Source organism: Oncorhynchus nerka, linkage group LG18 (genome assembly GCF_034236695.1).
Source record: "Oncorhynchus nerka isolate Pitt River linkage group LG18, Oner_Uvic_2.0, whole genome shotgun sequence".
Classification (NCBI taxonomy): Eukaryota; Metazoa; Chordata; class Actinopteri; order Salmoniformes; family Salmonidae; genus Oncorhynchus; species Oncorhynchus nerka.
Genome location: NC_088413.1, coordinates 58146830 through 58170434, shown reverse-complemented (window position 1 = coordinate 58170434; position 23605 = coordinate 58146830). Strand labels below are relative to the sequence as shown.

The window sequence follows — 23605 nt, the reverse complement described above, 5'->3', positions numbered from 1 at the left end:
TGTTGCTGCATTCTTCCCAACCGAAACAGTTCGGGAGAGTTTTGTGACGTTTTAGACATCGGTAAGGGTTTTTTCGGCTGTTCGGACACACATTCTTTTCCTCCAGGCCAGCGGAAGATCGGGAGTCTACGCCCCTTCGTAAGCGATTGGTCAACTGTAGTAATTCTTCAATAAAGTGTTTCTTATCATTCAACGAGAGACGACTCGTTTTCATTTAGAAATGATGCACCAAACATCGTAGTTTGATTTAAAATTGCGCGACTAATATCTCCTAGCCAAAAACATGAAAATGAATAACAGATGTCTTGAGTTATTTTAGATTAATGCTGACTAATCGAGGAAGCATATACTGGCTACGGCTTCACAAAATGGACAAACAGAACTGAAGCCGTTAGGCGGTGCTACTATATTTTCGGTTATGTTATGTAGAATACTATTATTATGATTGTACCAGTAAAATGAAATTGCGTTCGTTCTAGCTTGTGGTGTGGATAATTCTGATGTTTATGACAAACACGTAATGTAGTAATGACTATATATATATATATGCAGTGGTAGAGCCAGGGTGAACTTTCCCTTTCTATCTATATCCATAGTCAAATTACAAATGACCTAACCTGTACCCGCGCACATTGACTCGACACATTGACCCTGTATATAGCCTCGCTGTTGTTATGTACTTTTCTTGTTACTTTTTGATTTTATAAAAAAAGTAAGTAGGCATTTCACGGTAAGGTCTACTACACCTGTTGTATTCGGCGCATGTGACAAATACAATTTATTTAATTTGACAAAAGCTGTAGTATAGAGCATGTTAGCTTAACCTTCCCCTAATAAACCTAACATTAACACATAACCCCTATCTAACATTACCCACAACAAATTGAAATTCGTAAGAAATACGTTTAGCCAATTCTGAACATATTCTACGAATTGCAATTCATAACATGGCATACGAAATGGATGATGGAAATCCACAAATTAATATATACCATACAAAATGTAACATATACTAATTGGATTGTTCCAGATTTACTTTACTATGTTACGTCTACCCCTGAGTCCAGGTTGAGACGGTTCACCAGTAAAATTTGAAGAATTAGCATTCATGGTTGAAATGTAAAATGGTTAGGGTTACTAACTACAATCCGCAGCCTCTGACTATTTTTTTAAATGTTCCATTCCACTAGCGCCTATGTTTGATGACGTGGCCCATAGAAACACATTCATTTGGAAAGTGAAACTTCACTCGAACACGCATTAGATCGATGAAAGGTAGGCTTTAAAATACGTTTTAATATTAAAACCGTCAATGTTTGTTGCTGCAGAACTGCACTCTATGGGTGTGGGGTTTATATGGACAGATAATTTACCTTCAGTGTATGACAAGAAGAGATACAAATGACTCCGATTGTAAAACGACTTCTCTTTTGAGTTATATATATATATGGCTAATATAGACTGTCGAAGTCATTTTGTAGATGTCCATTTCTAAAATAATAGCGAATATCACTTGGTCTTAAAGCTGTAATAACTTTTTGGACGATGACCAAATCCACATATAAATGGGAGTTATACATCTGCAGTTGCTATTTTAGCATGTAAATCTTGGTGGGGCAAAAAAGTGGGATGCATGCCAGCAAAGCCACTACACAACACATTAATTGCAGTATAACGGTGCCCACGAACTGTTAGGGCCTACATAAAGCTGTCCCACCATTTTAGCACTGCAACACCTGGCTATATGCGGAGCCTTGTCTGGCAGCGAAACAGTTCATTCAGCCTCATTTACTCCTTTTTTAAAACATAGCTGATATGGTTGACTTGCCTAAACAAATGTGGTTTCTAATGAAAATTGAGATGTATAAACTATGGCATAAGGGGACGACAAGCGGATAAGAGGCATCCGTAATTTCGATTAAGACATTAATGAGCGAGCTAGGACGGACTTAACGTTACTCAATAACTATTCTACCCCTGCATCTGGCACTCCCCCATTGGAGCGGTTATCCACACTGGCACTGCTGGGTACCTCTTCGTGTACACAGGACACTGTCACCTCCTCATCTCCCGGTTTGTCTTTCCCCTCTCTTGTGAGCCACTGCGGTTGGGCCAGGGTCACCATGCTGCCAGAGTCCAGCAGAGCACTGGTATCGACGCCATTGATTCGTACAGGAACCTCTTCGTGTACACAGGACACTGTCACCTCCTCATCTCCCAGCCAGAGGGGCTGTCTGTGTGTGCCCAACAGGAGGTGACTTAACTCGCCATTCGGGGGAGCCCGGGAAGCTCCACGCAAGGTGTCCCGGCACGGCACACTCATAGCAGCGCCTCTGATCTAGGTCCAGCAGCGGATGTCGGTTCAGGTCGCCCTCCCGCTTCACAGCCTCGCCCCTTTCCGTCCGAGCCCCCTTCAGCCCCTCGCCTCTCTCTCTGCTTCCCCCCGTGTCCACTCTCTCATCCCGGGCCCCTTTCAGCAGGTCCTGGGTGTTCTGGTGGGTTTACACCACTGTCAGCAATTCCTCCAGGCTCTGGGAGTTCTGCATGCTCTCCGACTTTATCTCATATGGGAGGGCCTGACGGTATCGATCCAGGACGACCTTATCGATTATTGGGAGGGATGGAACGTCGGTCCGTAGCCAACCCTTGGTCAGGGGCACCAGTTCGCTCATCTGAGCACGGGGGGATACGGTGGAGTCAAAGGCCCAGTCATGGACCAGTTGTGCATGGTGTGCGAGGCTGAATCCATAACGGATTTCACATTTGAATCCCTAATAATTTGCTGCCTGGTTGGTGTTCAAGTCGAAGTAGGCCTTCTAGGCCTTCCCGGAGAGATAGGGTGCCAAAAGGCTCTGCACCGTCCTCTCGAAGGTGCACAAATACATCTCCACATCATCTTCCTCCATTAACTTAACCAGGAACTAATTCGGGCTAGACTCCTCAGCCATCCCATCCTTCATCTGGGCTACATCTGCTACCAGTCTGAGGTTATGTTGGTGCTGCTCCTCCAGTGCTTGCTCCTGGAGAGCCTGTTGCTTCTGCTCGCTGAGGATAAACTGAGCCACCAGTTCCTCCATGGTAATCTCTGTACTCTCGACCGCACGGCACCCAAAGCTACTGAGATGCCCGCATTCTCCACCATATGTGGTAATCCGTGGGGTGTTGGGTTGAGCGTGCAAAGATTAACACAGAGACAGGGAGGTTCTAGTCAGAAAACACGACTTGACTAGGCAACAAAATAAACATAACAAAATAACGTAGGTTTGGCTCGGTCGTTCTTCTCAGGGTCTGCTCCGTGTCTGTCTTTCTGTTTTTCCTTCCGGTGTGCCACGGTGCTCCCTTTATGTGGCCTGCACACTCCCCTAATTACCTCTACTTGGAGCCATCAGTATCGGGGTACCCAGCCCATGTACTCCCAGCAGAGGGAGCCAGCGTTGCGGCATGTACCTCCCCTCTATCACCAAGAGGGTGACCTCCCGGGATACCACAATGTATATGTGTGTGTATATGTGTAGCTAAACAGGTGGGGCTCTGCCACAACAATACAACGAGAATGGCCGTCCTTAACTAGGCTATACAGAACGAGTGCCTTGCTGTGACAGTGATTGGTGAAAAGGTCATTTATGCATAGCAGCTCTGTTGCAGTGATTTTCTGTGCTGTTTTCACATTCCTTTGTGTAAACCTTAAGGTGGTGTAAGCTACAGTTATTTGCCATACCAAACATACTGTAATGCACCCAGTCAGAACACTCAGTACAAGTTTTCTTGATTTATTTTCCAGGCTGCCCTGAATCTCATCTTACTTGTTCCCTTTCTTTTTCTACAGTAAAACAGAGAGGGGAGCACTGCCTGTAAAATGAGTCTCTCTGGGGAGAAAGAGAGGAGTGACACTGCTTCTAAAAGGAGTCTTTCTGGGGACAGAGAGGAGGGGGCCACTGCCTCCACCAATGTAACAGAAAGGTGAGTAAAAAAGAGATGGTGTTATCTTGTGTATCCATCTCAAAGCTCAGCAGTGATAATATGCAGGGATGGAAATTAAATTAGCCTGTATTTGTGTGCTAAACTAGCTTGTCTGAAGATCTGTCTTTGTTGTGTTAAAGCCCAATCCAGAAGGAGAGACCAGTCTCCCCTGTACCCAGCTGTCTGTCCATGAAGAGTGACAAGTCAATGGGGCATCCCATAGAGTTCCAGAGGAGAGATGTTTCTACTGATCACAAGTTTGTGTTTGATGATTTCCTCCTTTTTACCATGTTGTGAAACTAGCAGAATATGTACTTATTCTGAACATAGTTTTAACAGCTCTGATTACTATGTCCTTTCAACAGGAACCAGATGGAGAGACCAGACTCCTCTACACCCAGCTGTCTGTCCATGAAGAGTGACAAGTCAATGGGGCATCCCATAGAGTTCCAGAGGAGAGATGTTTCTACTGATCACAAGTTTGTGTTTGATGATTTCCTCCTTTTTACCATGTTGTGAAACTAGCAGAATATGTACTTATTCTGAACATAGTTTTAACAGCTCTGATTACTATGTCCTTTCAACAGGAACCAGATGGAACCAGAGGACCAGACTCCTCTACACCCAGCTGTCTGTCCATGAAGAGTGACAAGTCAATGGGGCATCCATAGAGTTCAGAGGAGAGATGTTTCTACTGATCAGACTCCTCTACACCCAGCTGTCTGTCCATGAAGAGTGACAAGTCAATGGGGCATCCCATAGAGTTCCAGAGGAGAGATGTTTCTACTGATCACAAGTTTGTGTTTGATGATTTCCTCCTTTTTACCATGTTGTGAAACTAGCAGAATATGTACTTATTCTGAACATAGTTTTAACAGCTCTGATTACTATGTCCTTTCAACAGGAACCAGATGGAGAGACCAGACTCCTCTACACCCAGCTGTCTGTCCATGAAGAGTGACAAGTCAATGGGGCATCCCATAGAGTTCCAGAGGAGAGCTGTTTCTACTGATCACAAGTTTGTGTTTGATGATTTCCTCCTTTTTACCATGTTGTGAAACTAGCAGAATATGTACTTATTCTGAACATAGTTTTAACAGCTCTGATTACTGTGTTCCTTTCAACAGGAACCAGATGGAGAGACCAGACTCCTCTACACCCAGCTGTCTGTCCATGAAGAGTGTCAAGTCTATCGGTCATCCAAGAGAGTTCAGAGACATCACCATAAAACAACGGTAAGTGATCTCAGAGACCTGTTGTGGTGTTCGGTGGTCCAGGAAGCGTAAACTGAAAATGTCAACATCATTATATAGATAATTTTATTAACATGAACAATATGTGATTCAAAACATGTAAAAGTTGCACATCTTGGGTAATTTCCCGTGTTTCACCTTACTTTTGTTTCACACTGGTGCACAGAACTTTGTCCTTGCATCTGCTCAAGAACCAACATGTTACCTTCACTGATCCGGAGGAACCTCGCAATGAATAAACATGATTTATCATGATATTCTCAGTTACTATAATATGTTTTTGCAGCTGTATTTAGCCTTTAAGGGCTGTATTGCTTTTGCCTACTTTTGTATAATGACAGCACAACGTTTGCTAGACCAGCTCTCAAAACAATCAAGCTCCTGGCAAGCTAAATAAAGCGCTGTTCTGGCATCTGAGAAAAAAATATATTTAGTATGTTTCAACAGCTTCTTATCTTGTATTATTTCAGGATTCCTTCGGTCACATTTATTTTGATTTTTTTTCACCTTTATTTAACCAGGTAAGCTAGTTGAGAACAAGTTCTCATTTACAACTGCGACCTGGCCAAGATAAAGCAAAGCAGTGCGACAAAAACAATAACACAGAGTTACACATGGAATAAACAAGCGTACAGTCGATAAAACAATATTTAAAAAAAAAAAGTCTATACAGTGTGTGCAAATGGCGTGAGGAGGTAAGGTAATAAATAGACCATAGTAGCGAAGTAATTACAATTTAGCAAATTAACACTGGAGTGATAGATGAGCAGATGATGATGTGCAAGTGGAAATACTGTTGTGCAAAAGAGCAGAAAAGTAAATAAAAACAATATGGGGATGAGGTAGGTAGATTGGGTGGGCTATTTACAGATGGGCTATGTACAGCTGCAGCGATCGGTTAGCTCCTCAGATAGCTGATGTTTAAAGTTAGTGAGGGAAATATAAGTCTCCAGCTTCAGCGATTTTTGCAATTTGTTCCAGTCATTGCTAGCAGAGAACTGGAAGGAAAGGTGGCCAAATGAGGTGTTGGCTTTGGGGATGACCCGTGCAATATACCAGCTGGAGCGCGTGCTACGGGTGGGTGTTGTTATCGTGACCAGTGAGCTGAGATTAGTCGGAATTTTACCAATCATAGACTTATAGATAACCTGGAGCCAGTGATTCTGGCGATGAATATGTAGCGAGGGCCAGCCGGCAAGAGCATACAGGTCGCAGTGGTTGGCGGTATATGGGGCTTTGGTGACAAAACGGATGGCACTGTGATAGACTGCATCCAGTTTGCTGAGTAGAGTGTTGGAAGTCGCCGAAGTCAAGGATCAGTAGGATAGTCAGTTTTATGAGGGTATGTTTGGCGGTGTAAGTGAAGGAGGCTTTGTTGCGAAATAGGAAGCCGATTTTAGATTTCATTTTGGATTGTAGATGTTTGATATGAGTCTGGAAGGAGAATTTACAGTCTAGCTAGACACCTAGGTATTTGTAGTTGTCCACATATTCTAAGTCAGAACCGTCCAGAGTAGTGATGCTAGTCGGTAGGGCGGGTGCGGGCAGCAAATGGTTTTACTAGCGCTTAAGAGCAGTTGGAGGCCACGGAAGGAGTGTTGTATGGCATTGAAGCTCGTTTCGAAGTTAGTTAACCCAGTGTCCAAAGAAGGGCCAGATGTATACAGAATGGTGTCGTCTGCATAGAGGTGGATCAGGGAATCACCCGCAGCAAGAGCGACATCATTGATATATACAGAGAAGAGAGTCGGCCCAAGAATTGAATCCTGTGGCAACCCCATAGAGACTGCCAGAGGCCCGGACAACAGGCCCTCCGATTTGACACACTGAACTCTATCAGAGAAGTAGTTGGTGAACCAGGCGAGGCAGTCATTTGAGAATCTAATGCTGTTGAGTCTACCGATAAGAATACGGTGATTGACAGAGTCGAAAGCCTTGGCCAGGTTGATGAAGATGGCTGCACAGTACTGTCTTTTATCACTGGTAGTTATGATATCGTTTAGTACCTTGAGCATGGCTGAGGTGCACCCGTAACCAGTTCGGAAACCAGATTGCACAGCGGAGACTGTACGGTGGGATTCAAGATGGTCAGTGATCTGTTTATTAACTTGGCTTTCAAAGACTTTAGAAAGGCAGGGCAGGATGGATATAGGTCTATTACAAATTTGGTCTAGAGTGTCACCCCCTTTGAATAGGGGGATGACCGCGGCAGCTTTCCAATCTTTGGGGATCTCGGACGATACGAAAGAGAGGTTGAACAGACTGTTAATAGGGGTTGCAACAATGGCGGTGGATAATTTCAGAAAGAGATGGTCCAGATTGTCTAGCCCAGCTGATTTGTACGGGTCCAGGTTTTGTAGCTCTTTCAGAACATCTGTTATCTGGATTTTGGTGAAGGAGAAGCTGGGGAGGCTTGGGCAAGTAGCTGAGGGGGGGTGCGGAGCTGTTGGCCAGGGTTGGGGTAGCCAGGAGGAAAGCATGGCCAGCCATAGAGATATGATTCGGGCTTTTGGAGTTAGAGCAACAGGAAGCAAATTTCTGTTTGAAAAAGCTAGCCTTTGCTTTCCTGACTGACTGCATGTATTGGTTCCTGACTTCCCTGAAAAGTTGCATATCGCGGGGACTATTCGATGCTAGTGCAGTCCGCCACAGGATGTTTTTGTGCTGGTCAAGGGAAGTCAGGTCTGGAGTGAACCAAGGGCTATATCTGTTCTTAGTTCTACATTTTTTGAAAGGGGCATGCTTATTTAAGATGGTGAGGAAATTACTTTTAAAGAACGACCAGGCATCCTCGACTGACGGGATGAGGTCAATATCCTTCCAGGATACCCGGGCCAGGTCGATTAGAAAGGCCTGCTTGCAGAAGTGTTTTAGGGACTGTTTGACAGTGATGAGGGGTGGTCGTTTGACCGCGGACCAATAGCGGATGCAGGCAATGAGGTAGAGGTGCAGAGGTGTATTTGGAGGGCAGGTTGGTCAGGGTAATATCTATGAGGGTGCCCATGTTTACGGATTTAGGGTTGTACCTGGTGGGTTCCTTGATAATTTGTGTGAGATTGAGGGCATCTATTTTAGATTGTAGGACTGCCGGGGTGTTAAGCATATCCCAGTTTAGGTCACCTACCAGAACGAATTCTGAAGATAGATGGGGGGCAATCAATTCACATATGGTGTCCAGGGCACAGCTGGGAGCTGAGGGGGTCTATAACAGGCGGCAACAGTGAGAGACTTACTTCTGGAGAGACTATTTTTTAAATTAGAAGCTCGAATTCTTTGGGCAAAGACCTGGAAAGTATGACAGAACTTTGCAGGGTATCTCTGGAGTAGATTGCAACTCCTCCCCCTTTGGCAGTTCTATCTTGACAGAAAATGTTGTAGTTGGGTATGGAAATCTCAGAATTTTTGGTGGCCTTCCTAAGCCAGGATTCAAACACGGCAAGGACATCAGGGTTGGTGGAGTGTGCTAAAGCAGTGAGTAAAACAAACTTAGGGAGGAGGCTTCTGATGTTAACATGCATGAAACCAAGGCTTTTTTGGTTACAGAAGTCAACAAATGAGAGTGCCTGGGGACATGCAGGGCCTGGTTAACCTTCACATCACCTGAGGAACAAAGGAGGAGTGGATGAGGGTACGGCTAATGGCTATCAAAACTGGTCGTCTAGTGAGTTGGGGACAGAGAATAAAAGGAGCCGATTTCTGGGCATGGTAGAATAGATTCAGGGCATAATGTACAGACAGGGGTATGGTGGGGTGCGGGTACAGTGGAGGTAAGCCCAGGCACCGAGTGATAAGAGAGGTTGCATTCCTGGACGTGCTAGTTATGCTGGGTAAGGTCACCGCATGTGTGGGAGGTGGGACAAAGGAGGTATCTGAGGCATGTTGAGTGGGACTAAGGGGCTCCGCAGTAAACTAAACTAAAGTGTACAAGGCATATTGACATTTGAGAGAGACATAAAGTGAGGCATAAAGCAATCACAGGTGTTGATTGGGAGAGCTAGCTAAGACAACAATGGGTAAGACAACAACAGCTAATCAGCTAAGACAACAACAACAGGTAAAATGGCGATGAATGGGCAGAGAGGGTCGGTTAACTACACACAGGGCCTGAGCCAACTGATAAACAAAAAATAAACAAAATGGAGTTCCCTGATTAATGAACATTCCAGCAGGCATCAGCTATGTAGCCAAGTGATCATAGGGTCCAGTGAACAGGGAAGCCGGGTACAGGGTAGTCGTTACTACGCTAGCACGTGGGAGACACAGCATTTAAAGTTAGCAGGCCGGGGTAAGTAGAGGCGTCTGCTCCGACATCCGACAAAGGCCGGTTGAGGGCACAGCGGATGGAGTTACGTCGGCGGGGCGCCGTGTCGACAAAGGGTCCAGGCCAGATGGCGAAAGAGGTATTGTAGTTGTAGTAATTTTGTTTGCTAGCCGCGAGATGCAGTTAGCTCGCGGCTAACTGGTGCTAGCTTCGGGGCAGGGGCGTTAGCCACTATAGCCACTCGGTAGCAGCTAGCTAGCAGCGATGATCCGATGCAAAGCTTACGGCAAGGATCCGGTGGAGTAGTGGATTCTAGCCGCGTTGGGGTAGAGTCCGGGAGGCATCGGCTGTGTAGCCGAGCGATCACAGAGTAGTCCGGGAGGTGGGCCTGGCACAGGGATAGCTTCGGGGCTGGGTCACTCAGTGGCAGCTAGCTAGCTGTGATGATCAGGACTAATGGTCCAGGGTTTACGGCAGGAATCCGGCATTGTAGTGGAGAAAACAGTCCGATACTGGCAGCCTGGCAAGTATTATTCAGGCTTAAAAAAACGGCTGGTGTCTGTGCAGAAGGTAAAGGCCGCTAGCAGTGGCTAACATTGACTAAATAGCTAGTAGCTATAGCTGGTTAGCTGATGGCTAGCAGGTTAGCTTCTGATGGCTAGCTTCTGATGGAGGTTCTGGCTATAAGGTCTAAAAATGAGCGGATCCGTGTCACATTAGGTGAGGCGGGTTACCGGAAGGTATATTTAATTTAAAAATGGAAAAGAGATTGAAAATAAATTGAAATATATACAAAAAATACGAAGAAAAAAAAGTACACGAGGACGACAAACCACGTCTGCACTGCTTCGCCATCTTTGATTGGACAGATTGTACATGCGCTGCTTTCTGCAAGCATGGACAACGGAACATGTGTAACAATTGTAACCAAGATGTAACATGGCAACCTAATTAACGTTGCTATGGGAAATAACCAAAAACAATTTCAAATATGTACATTTTAATTCATAAGGTCAAACTATTCATCTTAATAAAATTATCTACATAATGATGTTGACATGTTTTGCTTCCTGGACTATAAAACACCTTTTCTGTAGCCTTTTTTGGTGGGTGGACTATTTATGTAACACAAAAATTATTTGTACCGGGTGGGTGATTTCCTTCTGGACATCTATGGTCATCAGCCAGGGAACCAACACTGCTCAATACTTTTCTCCTTGTACATCTATTGGTGCCGGGGGCGTCTCTGTGCCACCCCCTGTAGCTGGCCTTCCTTCAGTTGTTGTAAAGTGAAATCTCATGTTTTGTCCACAGAGACAAAAAGGAGAGATCAGAGTCAGAAGTTCCCAGTGGTCAGTCTTCCCAGAGTCATCAAACAGACCTGTCTTCCATATTCAGGGTGGGCTGGCTTATGTCTCACATGTGTTATTCGGCAGTGTTTAATCTACTTCCCCAGAGTCAGATGAACTCGTGGATACCATTTTTATGTCTCGGCATGCAGTTTGAAGGAAGTTGCTAACGTTAGCGCAATTGCTAACTAGTGTTAGCACAATGGCTGGAAGTCTGTGGTAACTGCTAGCATGCTAGTAGATACCATAGACTTCGTCATTGCGCTAATACTAGTTAGCATTGGCTCGCAAAACTACCTCTAACTTCCTTCATACTGGATGCAGAGACATAAAAGGGCTTCATTGCCAAAATCCCAAAGTATCTCATTAACATATAATGTATTTTTGGTTGCATATCAAATTTTATTTGTCACATGCGCCGAATACAACCTTACCGTGAAATGCTTACTTACAATTTCCCTTACTTTCCCAACCTCAGTATTTTGTATTATATCTTTTTATTCATATACATACTGTATTGGTTTTCACACCCTTTGATCCATTTCAGTTGGTTGAAAAAAATGCCATTGCTTTGGTAAAACGGGAGCTGAAGAAGTTCAAGAAGATTCTGTGTCCAGATCTCCCAGAATGCTTTGAGAGTCAGGAAAAGGAATTGGTGGACGCTGAAGATGTGGAGCAGGAGAGCATTCCCAGAGAGGGGGCGCTGAAGATCACACTGCACATTCTGAGGAAAATGAACCAGAAGGAGCTTGCTGACACACTGGAGAACAGTAAGAGGTTCCTGGCTTTATTCCTTAAAGGGGAAGTTCACCCCAAAATACTTCTGGACCATTTATAATGCTTGCCTGGCTGTTTGTCAGTAGGGGAGAGTGGGGTTGAGCCTTTTTTTATTTATTCAACATCACTCTGTCGAGGGAAATATAGTATTATTTATAATAAAGAGATATACATATATTTCAGGATTGTGTGTATCCCTGGAAATAATCAGAATTAATTTAAACATTACAGTTCTGAAAACATAGCTTGTCCAAAAAAAGTGATCTCTGGGTATGGGGTAAGTTGATCCATGGGACAGGGTAAGTTAAGCTCCTACACATTTCTGTAGTGAATGGAATATTACCAGAACTTTTTAAAAACCATGTGTATCTTTATTTCTGAAACACAATTGCTTTTTTTGTCTTTTTAATAATTTTAAGCATCTTTCAAAACATGCTTAACACCTCACAAACATTTGGTACTTTAAAAAAAACAATTTTAACATAGGCCAGGTCCTGTTGTTACCTCATATCCCAGTGATAATACATTGCATGGCCATTGGCTCAACTTACACTAAGGCATACATTTTGACTATACTAGCCCCATACAGCTACAACGGTGCACTTTCATGTTAGGTGTAAGACCGCATATTGAAGCTTATAGAGACTCCAACTGATTTATAGAACAATCTTAAAATGATCTACTTTGTTTTAGATGCAAGCATCAGGAAACCTCTAACGCAATAAATTCAATTGACTTGGTGATTTTTTTTCAAATCACCTAACTTGCTTACCACTTTTTCCATGTGGTTTCTTCCTTCACAAATCAAATTTATTTATATAGCCCTTCGTACATCAGCTGATATCTCAAAGTGCTGTACAGAAACCCAGCCTAAAACCCCAAACAGCAAGCAATGCAGGTGTAGAAGCACGGTGGCTAGGAAAAACTCCATAGAAAGGCCAAAACCTAGGAAGAAACCTAGAGAGGAACCAGGCTATGAGGGGTGGCCAGTCCTCTTCTGGCTGTGCCGGGTGGAGATTATAACAGAACATGGCCAAGATGTTCAAATGTTCATAAATGACCAGCATGGTCAAATAATAATAATCACAGGCAGAACAGTTGAAACTGGAGCAGCAGCACGGCCAGGTGGACTGGGGACAGCAAGGAGTCATCATGCAAGGTAGTCCTGAGGCATGGTCCTAGGGCTCAGGTCCTCCGAGAGAGAGAAAGAAAGAGAGAGAGAGAATTAGAGAGAGCATACTTAAATTCACACAGGACACCGGATAAGACAGGAGAAGTACTCCAGATATAACAAACTGACCCTAGCCCCCTGACACAAACTACTGAAGTATAAATACTGGAGGCTGAGACAGGAGGGGTCAGGAGACACTGTGGCCCCATCCGATGATACCCCCGGACACGGCCAAACAGGAAGGATATAACCCCACCCACTTTGCCAAAGCACAGCCCCCACACCTCTAGAGGGATATATTCAACCGCCAACTTACCATCCTGAGACAAGGCCGAGTATAGCCCACAAAGATCTCCGCCACGGCACAACCCAAGGGGGGGCGCCAACCCAGACAGGAAGATCACATCAGTGACTCAACCCACTCAAGTGACGCACCCCTCCTAGGGACGGCATGAAAGGGCACCAGTAAGCCAGTGACTCAGCCCCTGTAATAGGGTTAGAGGCAGAGAATCCCAGTGGAAAGAGGGGAACCGGCCAGGCAGAGACAGCAAGGGCAGTTCGTTGCTCCAGAGCCTTTCCGTTCACCTTCCCACTCCTGGGCCAGACTACACTCAATCATATGACCCACTGAAGAGATGAGTCTTCAGTAAAGACTTAAAGGATGAGACCGAGTTTGTGTCTCTCACATGGGTAGGCAGACCATTCCATAAAAATGGAGCTCTATAGGAGAAAGCCCTGCCTCCAGCTGTTTGCCTAGAAATTCTAGGGACAATTAGGAGGCCTGCGTCTTGTGACCGTAGCGTACGTGTAGGTATGTACGGCAGGACCAAATCAGAGAGATAGGTAGGAGCAAGCCCATGTAATTCTTTGTAGGTTAGCAGTAAAACCTTCAAATCAGCCCTTGCCTTGACAGGAAGCCAGAGTTAGGGAGGCTAGCACTGGAGTAATATGATTTAAAAAATTGGTTCTAGTCAGGATTCTAGCAGCCGTATTTAGCACTAACTGAAGTTTATTTAGTGCTTTATCCGGGTAGCCGGAAAGTAGAGCATTGCAGTAGTCTAACCTATAAGTAACAAAAGCATGGATTAATTTTTCTGCATCATTTCTGGACAGAAAGTTTCTGATTTTTGCAATGTTACGTAGATGGAAAAAAGCTGTCCTTGAAACAGTCTTGATATGTTCGTCAAAAGAGAGATCAGGGTCCAGAGTAACGCCGAGGTCCTTCAGTTTTATTTGAGACGACTGTACAACCATTAAGATTAATTGTCAGATTCAACAGAAAATCTCTTTGTTTCTTGGGACCTAGTTTGTCCGAGTTTAAAAGTAGAACGTTTGCAGCCATCCACTTCCTTATGTCTGAAACACAGGCTTCTAGAGAGGGCAATTTTGGGGCTTCACCATGTTTTATTGAAATGTACAGCTGTGTGTCATCCGCATAGCAGTGAAAGTTAACATTATGTTTTCGAATGACATCCCCAAGAGGTAAAATATATAGTGAAAACAATAGTGGTCCTAAAATGGAACCTTGAGGAACACCGAAATTTACAGTTGATTTGTCAGAGGACAAACCATTCACAGAGACAAACTGATATCTTTCCGGCAGATAATATCTAAACCAGGCCAGAACTTGTCCGTGTAGACCAATTTGGGTTTCCAATCTCTCCAAAAGAATGTGGTGATCGATGGTATCAAAAGCAGCACTAAGGTCTAGGAGCACGAGGACAGATGCAAAGCCTCGGTCTGATGCCATTAAAAGGTCATTAACCACCTTCACAAGTGCAGTCTCAGTGCTATGATGGGGTCTAAAACCAGACTGAAGCATTTCATATACATTGTTTGTCTTCAGGAAGGCAGTGAGTTGCTGCACAACAGCCTTTTCTAAAATCTTTGAGATTCGATATAGGCCGATAGTTTTTTATATTTTCTAGGTCAAGCTTTGGCTTTTTCAAGAGAGGCTTTATTACTGCCACTTTTAGTGAGTTTGGTACACATCCGGTGGATAGAGAGCCGTTTATTATGTTCAACATAGGAGGGCCAAGCACAGGAAGCAGCTCTTTCAGTAGTTTAGTTGCAATAGTGTCCAGTATGCAGCTTGAAGGTTTAGAGGCCATTATTATTTTCAACATTGTGTCAAGAAATATAGTACTAAAACACTTGTCTCTCTTGATCCTAGGTCCTGGCAGAGTTGTGCAGACTCAGGACAACTGAGCTTTGAAGGAATACGCAGATTTAAAGAGGAGTCCATAATTTGCTTTCTAATAATCATGATCTTTTCCTCAAAGAAGTTCATGAATTTATTACTGCTGAAGTGAAAGCCATCCTCTCTTGGGGAATGCTGCTTTTTAGTTAGCTTTGCGACAGTATCAAAAAGGAATTTCGGATTGTTCTTATTTTCCTCAATTATGTTGGAAAAATAGGATGATCGAGCAGCAGTAAGGGCTCTTCGATAGTGCACTTTACTATCTTTCAAAGCTAGTTGGAAGACTTCCAGTTTGGTGTGGCGCCATTTCCGTTCCAATTTTCTGGAAGCTTGCTTCAGAGCTTGTGTATTTTCTGTATACCAGGGAGCTAGTTTCTTATGAGAAAGGTTTTTAGTTTTTAGGGTTGCAACTTCATCTTAGGTGGTTAACTGATTTTTGTCCTCTGATGTCCTTGGGTAGACAGAGGCAGTCTGGAAGGACATCAATGAATCTTTGTGTTGTCTGTGAATTTATAGCACAACTTTTGATGTTCCTTGGTTGGGGTCTGAGCAGATTATTTGTTGCAATTGCAAACGTAATAAAATGGTGGTCCAGGATTATGAGGAAAAACATTAAGATCCACAACATTTATTCCATGGGACAAAACTAGGTCCAGAGCATGACTGTGACGGTGAGTAGGTCCAGAGACATGTTGGACAAAACCCACTGAGTCGATGATGGCTCCGAAAGCCTTTTGGAGTGGGTCTGTGGACTTTTCATTTTGAATATTAAAGTCAACAAAAATTAGAATATCATCTGCTATGACTACAAGCAGATAATATTCACAGACTGAAATTATCACAGACTCCATGAAATCTTCCCTAAATATTTGGTCAAATTATTCATTTTTGAATATGGTTTCCTAGAAACAAGGGTGTCTCAACTTCCCCCTTTGGCTCAACTTACCCCCCGCCACAGGTCCATTGCTTTGTTATATAGTTGTCTGTGTTTTTATATCAAGATGGTACATTTCCGAAATGACCTAAAATGCATTAAAAGCTATGTGTATTTATTGTTGCATAAACAACGATTGGTGTCTCGGGATTGAATTGCCAAAAAAGTATGTTTTTTAATGTAAAAGGTTATTGATTATTTTGGGACTGGTTGAAACCGGGTTCTGTTCACACACTAAAAATGCTGGGTTGTTTGGTTTACCCAACAGCTGGGTTGCAGGCATTGGGTCATTTTATTATTATTTTTTAAACAGCTTGGCTATTGATGCTGGGTTATTGAGATATGGATTGTATAGTTATTTTTGACCACCCGTGAGAGTAGATGTCATTCCAGTTCATCTGTTCTGTTATCTGTTCTGTTGTATTGTTAAGGTTGAACACTGATACAATTGTTTAAGGCTCATTAAAGCTTAAAAACTATGTTGGGATATGCAAATATTCATGTTATGAATTTTATATTATAATATGCAAAAAAATATTAAAAGAAAATAGAAATGTGCAGTGTATATACATAACATGATGAACAGGAATGACTTTAACTGGTGGCCAAAAATAATGATCTGAAAACCACCTCCCTAATAGGCCACGCCTCCTGAAAAGAACCTAAGGATTACAGCTGATTGTTAAAAATAAACCAACTAATGAAAATTGAAAAAAAGTGTCTGATCCTTAAGAGGTTATTAAATTAACCCATGTTTGGGTAATCCAAACAACCCAACATGCTTGGTTGTTCACACAACCCAACTGGCTAGGTCAAAATAACTGTGTGTGTTCTGTCCAATATTTACCCAGCACTGGGTTACCGAATAACCCAAAATGGGTTGTTTTTAACCCAGCATTTTTTGGGGGTTTACCGTCTTTCCACTATGGATGGAAAATATGCAACCATTCAAGGTACAGTAGGTTGCTAGCAAGCTAAATTGCTAACACCTGTAGTCACTACAATGTAATTTATAACGTTATTTGTTTGCCATTCGGTGAGCTACTGTAGCTTGTGATGTATTTGGCTTGCTACTGTAACGTTATCCTGTCCTACTGATGTTTTTTTTGTTCTTTGCTTTGTGATGAAAGTCCCTTTTCCATTACTTATATAATACTAATAAGCAGTCCTGACCTAGGTCCCGACTCATTGTGCGTATTAATCTACTTCCTGGATTTCAATATAAAAATAACAAAATAAATTGTCAAATATTTGCCTACTGAAATAAGTTAGCAGAAAAATGATGTAGAGAAAGTCATTAAAATGACTATTGCAGTCATGGGATGGAGGGGAGGCAAAAGGGCCCAGAAGTGTTTTTGGGTGAACTTCCCCTTTTAATAATCCATTTTTCTTTTTACATGTTTTTCTCAATGAAGAGAATAGGTTATCATAAATGTCCACTTGATTCTCACCCTTTACTAAGGTAACACATGAGTGATGTCTGCATTTTCAGGTCTTCTAGGTGAGCTTGCTGTGTGTCAAAATAAACTCAAATCCAATCTGAAGAGGAAATGTGAATGTGTGTTTGAGGGGATAGCTAAACAAGGAAACCCAACTCTTCTCAACAAGATCTACACAGAGCTCTACATCACAGAGGGTGGAAGTGGAGAGGTCAATAAAGAACACGAGGTGAGACAGATTGAGACAACATCCAAGAGACCAGCAGCACAAGAAAAAGCAATCAAATGCAATGACATCTTTGAATCCTTACCTGGACAAGACAAACATATCAGAACTGTGTTGACGAAGGGAGTCGCTGGCATCGGGAAAACGATCTCTGTGCAGAAGTTCATTCTGGACTGGGCTGAAGGAAGAGCAAATCACAATATCCAATTAATCTTTCCTCTACCTTTTCGGGAGCTAAATTTGATGAAAGATAAGAAATACAGCTTGATGGAACTTCTTCATCACTTTTTCAATGAAACCGCAGAATCTGAAATGTCTAACTTTGACAAATGCAAGGTTCTGTTTGCCTTTGATGGTCTGGATGAGTGTCGACTTCCTCTAGACTTCAACAACGAGGGCTGTTGTGATGTCACAGAATCAACCTCAGTGGACGTGCTGCTGACAAACCTAATCAAGGGCAATCTGCTTCCCTCTGCTCTCCTCTGGATAACCTCCAGACCTGCAGCTGCCAATCAGATCCCACCTGAGTATGTTGACCAGGTGACAGAGGTACGAGGGTTCAGTGACCCACAGAAGGAGGAGTACTTCAAGAAGAGATTCAGTGATGTGAACCTGGCCAGCAGAATCATCACACACATGAAGACATCAAGGAGCCTCTACATCATGTGCCACATACCAGTCTTCAGTTGGATCTCTGCCACAGTTCTAGAGAAACTGTTGGAAGCACAGAGTGGAGAGATGCCCAAGACTCTGACTGAAATGTACAACCACTTCCTGATCTGCAACATACTGCGCAAAACACAGAAATATCCAGAGGGACCAGAGAAAGCTGAGACAGATTCACAGATGAAAGCAGATGCAGAGATGATTCTAAAACTGGGGAAACTAGCCTTTCAACAGCTGGAGAAAGGCAATCTGATCTTCTATGAGGAAGACCTGAGAGAGTGTAGCATCGATGTCACAGAAGCTTCAGTGTACTCGGGAGTGTGCACACAGATCTTCAGAGAGGAGAGTGGGCTGTACCAGGAGAAGGTGTACTGCTTTGTGCATCTGAGCATCCAGGAGTTTCTTGCTGCTGTGTATGTGTTTGTCACATTCAACAATGACAATGTAAATCTAATGGCAGAACCTGAAACCACTACCAGAATACTTCAGATGTCTGAAGACACGTCTGCAACCATCCTCCACAAGAGTGCTGTTGACAAGGCCTTACAGAGTGGGAATGGACACCTGGACCTGTTCCTCCGCTTCCTTCTCGGCCTCTCAATGGAGTCCAATCACACTCACTTACTAGACCTATTGATACAGACAAGAAACCGCTCACAGACCAATGAGGAAACAGTCAAATACATCAAGGAGAAGATCAGGCAAAATCCCTCTCCAGAGAGGTGCATCAATCTGTTCCACTGTCTGAACGAACTGAATGACCATTCTCTAGTGGAAGAGATCCAAAGCTACCTGAGCTCAGGAAGTCTCTCAGAAGCCAAACTCTCACCTGCACAGTGGTCAGCTCTGGTTTTTGTGTTACTGACTTCAGAAGAGGAGCTGGAGGTGTTTGACCTGAAGAAATACTCCAAATCAGAGGAAGGTCTTCTTAGGCTGCTGCCAGTGGTCAAAGCCTCCAGTACAGCTCTGTAAGTATACATCTATGAAACAATATTTTGTTTTAAAATAGAGACAGATTTCATAAGGTATCTGAGAAAGTAGTTTTGTTTGGCAGATATTTTAATGTAAACTAGACATAATAGAGGTCCACATTTGAGTACCACATTTGATCTCAAGAGGAGTAGGTAGGGTAGTACTCCTTTAAAGTGACATTGTATTATTTCCATTAAGATAGCTGAAAAACCACAGCAAGGGGATATTAACATATGACTGGAACTTTAAAAGCGTGATATTGTGTTGTTTTCGTATTCCCATTGTGTAGGCTGAATGGATGCAACCTTACAGAGCGATGCTGTGAACCATTAGCTTCACTTCTCAGCTCAACCTCTTCACAGCTGAGAGTGCTTGACTTGACTGACAACAACCTGAAAGATTCTGGAGTGAAGCTGCTCTCTGCTGGACTGGAGAGTCCACACTGTAAACTAGAGAAACTGAGGTCAGTACTTCTCCCATTTGTACATAAATTAACATAACCTTGATGTGTAGCAGCCTTTCACATGACTTTGATAATACTTGGGATGTCACAGAACCAATAGGTCTATTTCTAAGAGTGACAAGTCTTTTTGCAGGTTGTCATTCTGTGTGGTCACAGAGGAAGGCTGTGCGTCATTGGCTTCAGCTCTGAGAACAAACCCCTCCCATCTGAAAGAGCTGGACCTGAGCTACAATCACCCAGGCGATTTCGGAGTGAAACTGCTCACTGCTGTACGAGGGGATCCAAACTGCAGACTGAAGAAACTCAGGTAGAAATGTAATTGATGTTAATCATAAAACTCAAGTTGATGAATGTACATTTTTGACACAACTACTGCAAACAATTGTATGATATTGAAAGATATCTTTTGAATAGACAAAACATACCCTATGATTCTAATGGTGTCTCACACCCTAAAATATGGTGGTGTTCTGTTTTGTCACAGCGTGGACCATAATGAAGAGTGTTATTTGAAATCAGCACTCAAGAAATGTAAGTCTTGGTTGCAGTGAAGAATGACTATATTTGAAGTCTTGAAATTTGGGCAAAACTCTTAACCTTACCTCATCCAGTTTTTATTCTACCTATTCAGATTTGAGGTGCACATCTGTTGTCTTACTTTAAATGTGTATTTGTGTCTATATCAGATGCCTGTGAGTTGACACTGGACCCCAACACAGCACACAATGACATGACTCTATCTGAGAAGAACAGGAAAGTGACACGGCTTGAAGATGAGCAGTCGTATCCTTATCACCCAGAGAGGTTTCTGTTCTGGAAACAAGTGCTGTGCAAAGAGCGTCTGACTGGGCGCTGTTACTGGGAGGTGGAGTGGAGAGGCCTAGAGGCTCACATAGGAGTGGCTTACCATGGACTTGACAGGCAAGGACGGGGTGATGAGTGTGGGCTTGGATACAATGACAATTCCTGGGCTCTCAGTTGTTATAAAAACTACTTCACTACCAGGCATGATAAGACTCCCACTACCATTCCTATCCCTCCTTCCAGCACCAACAGAGTAGGAGTGTATCTGGACTGGTCAGCCGGCACTCTGTCCTTCTATAGTGTCTCCTCTGACACACTGACTCACCTGCACACATTCCACACCACATTCATTGAGCCACTCTACCTAGGAATTCGGCTTTGGTGTCATGATTCCGCAGTGTCCCTGTGCCAGATAGAATAGCCTGTTCCTACAGTCCTCCTACAGTCCTCTCCCTGCCCATCTTTAGAGTCCCTGCCCAGTAAGTCCCCAGCACACCTCCCCCTTGAAAATAAAAAACAAACATCTAGCTTGCCTAACACTCACACTTGTCTTTTCTTACCAGCACTGACTTTGCTGATAGCTGTTTTTAAAAGTTTTACTTACCATGACTGTGATATGTGGTTGTCTTAGCTACCTTAAGTACAAACTGTAAGTCGCTCTGGATAAGAGCGTCTGCTAAATGACTTAAATGGAAATGTACAATTCGCTGAGCCCCTCTATGCAGGGTTTAGGTCTGGCATCATGGTTCTGTGTCTGTGCCATGTAGAATAACTTCCTGTTCTTACAAGTCAGAGTAACAGCCACATCTTGAGGGAGATCCACTTAAAAGTTATACATGTATCTATTTCTTATTCTTTCTCATGTTCAGCATCAATACTCTGTAAATGTTTATATTTTAATGTAGGTAGTCTACATACTGTGTGTGTTATTCATTGAAGCATATCATATGTACTAAGTAATGTGATGTATGTCGGGAATAGCAACTTAAATTAAATACTGTATCTAACTATGCATACATATGAACTTATCTTACATTGTAATTAAATATAATTTGTTTTATAGGCAATAAAGTGTGTATTGTTTCATTCTATGTCCTGTCTTTGTCATGTAAAGTCCTGTTCTCATGTAAAGTATATTCTGCTGTAAATAAAACTAGCTTTTCAGGATTCTGACTTCGCTGTGTTTGTTCTGATGCCTCAGTCATAATTGTAACCACAGAAATATTATGAATCGAAATATAGCTGCGAGCAGCAATGAACGGGGTTCACAGGATGACAGAAAGGACACCAGATCAGTTGGGTAACAAAGCAGCACTATCATGTAGGAACCATTTTCCTTCATGGGCAATCAGTGAAACATTACCATGTTTCTCTCAAATCATTGAGATTTACTTTACTGAAAACAAAGGTGTATTTATAATGTTGGAGCACAATCGTAATGTATATATGTCCATCTTATAAAGACAACATAAAAAAGAATGGTTTACTTTGATGAAATCAAAGGCATATTTATGATAGTGTTGGAGCACAATCCTTTGTTCAACAAACATTCACACACTAACTATAGCAATTGGTTTATAATTTAAGACCTAATCACAGCTATAAGAATAAAATGTTAGTCTTTGTTCAACATTTACACAAAATAGATCAACGGCAATGTATGCACAGTAATGTAATATAATGAAAAGTAACTGAAATAAGCAAATCAAACGAGTCCAATCCACTTCACTCAATGGAAATAGATTTTCAGCTATTTATTTCTGCACTTGTGTGTCTGGAATTGTTAGATTACTTGTTAGTGCAGTAATATCTGTCGGAAATAGAAGCACAAAATTTTCGCTACACTCGCATTAACATCTGTGAAACATGTGTTTCTGACCCAAATAATTTGATTTGATGTGTCTTTAGAGTCACTCCCCCTTCTCCACCATCCATTTCTACTTTCTAGTCTATCAAAAGGCATACTGTTGAAGCTCCCTCCAATTCCTGGCCAAGATAAAGCAAAGCAGTTCAACAGATACAACGACACAGAGTTACACATGGAGTAAAACAAACATACAGGCAATAATACAGTATAAACAAGTCTATATACAATGTGAGCAAATGAGGTGAGAAGGGAGGTAAAGGCAAAAAAGGCCATGGTGGCAAAGTAAATACAATATAGCAAGTAAAACACTGGAATGGTAGTTTTGCAATGGAAGAATGTGCAAAGTAGAAATAAAAATAATGGGGTGCAAAGGAGCAAAATAAATAAATAAATTAAATACAGTTGGGAAAGAGGTAGTTGTTTGGGCTAAATTATAGGTGGGCTATGTACAGGTGCAGTAATCTGTGAGCTGCTCTGACAGTTGGTGCTTAAAGCTAGTGAGGGAGATAAGTGTTTCCAGTTTCAGAGATTTTTGTAGTTCGTTCCAGTCATTGGCAGCAGAGAACTGGAAGGAGAGGCGGCCAAAGAAAGAATTGGTTTTGGGGGTGACTAGAGAGATATACCTGCTGGAGCGTGTGCTACAGGTTTATTTTTATTTTAGGTGGGAGATGCTATGGTGACCAGCGAGCTGAGATAAGGGGGGACATTACCTAGCAGGGTCTTGTAGATGACATGGAGCCAGTGGGTTTGGCGACGAGTATGAAGCGAGGGCCAGCCAATGAGAGCGTACAGGTCGCAATGGTGGGTAGTATATGGGGCTTTGGTGACAAAACGGATTGCACTGTGATAGACTGCATCCAATTTGTTGAGTAGGGTTTTGGAGGCTATTTTGTAAATGACATCGCCAAAGTCGAGGATTGGTAGGATGGTCAGTTTTACAAGGGTATGTTTGGCAGCATGAGTGAAGGATGCTTTGTTGCGAAATAGGAAGCCAATTCTAGATTTAACTTTGGATTGGAGATGTTTGATATGGGTCTGGAAGGAGAGTTTACAGTCTAACCAGACACCTAAGTATTTGTAGTTGTCCACGTATTCTAAGTCAGAGCCGTCCAGAGTAGTGATGTTGGACAGGCGGGTAGGTGCAGGTAGCGATCGGTTGAAGAGCATGCATTTAGTTTTACTTGTATTTAAGAGCAATTGGAGGCCACGGAAGGAGAGTTGTATGGCATTGAAGCTTGCCTGGAGGGTTGTTAACACAGTGTC

General features: G+C 42.9%; 1 protein-coding gene across 3 annotated transcripts; it reads left to right on the top strand.

Moving 5' to 3' along the window:
• The first annotated feature begins 693 nt into the window (after positions 1-693).
• On the top strand, positions 694-21642 carry LOC115146206 (NACHT, LRR and PYD domains-containing protein 3-like). Of its 3 annotated transcripts, XM_065004223.1 has the most exons (12): positions 694-712; positions 1191-1275; positions 3827-3960; positions 4101-4217; positions 5088-5195; positions 10789-10873; positions 11371-11593; positions 17398-19204; positions 19498-19671; positions 19805-19978; positions 20156-20202; positions 20358-21642. In XM_065004223.1, exons 3-12 carry the CDS (start codon positions 3857-3859, stop codon positions 20894-20896), a joined length of 3378 nt encoding a protein of 1125 aa, XP_064860295.1. In that variant the 5' UTR covers positions 694-712; positions 1191-1275; positions 3827-3856; the 3' UTR covers positions 20897-21642. The 3 variants fall into 3 exon arrangements, 2 of the variants coding, with proteins under 2 accessions (XP_064860295.1, XP_064860294.1); XR_010459766.1 differs by lacking the exons at positions 694-712; positions 1191-1275; positions 3827-3960; positions 4101-4217 and adding exons at positions 4663-4756; positions 4865-4978 and having other exon boundaries at positions 19805-19986; positions 20358-20400; XM_065004222.1 differs by lacking the exons at positions 694-712; positions 1191-1275; positions 3827-3960; positions 4101-4217 and adding exons at positions 4663-4756; positions 4865-4978.
• Positions 21643-23605: the final 1963 nt, after the last annotated feature.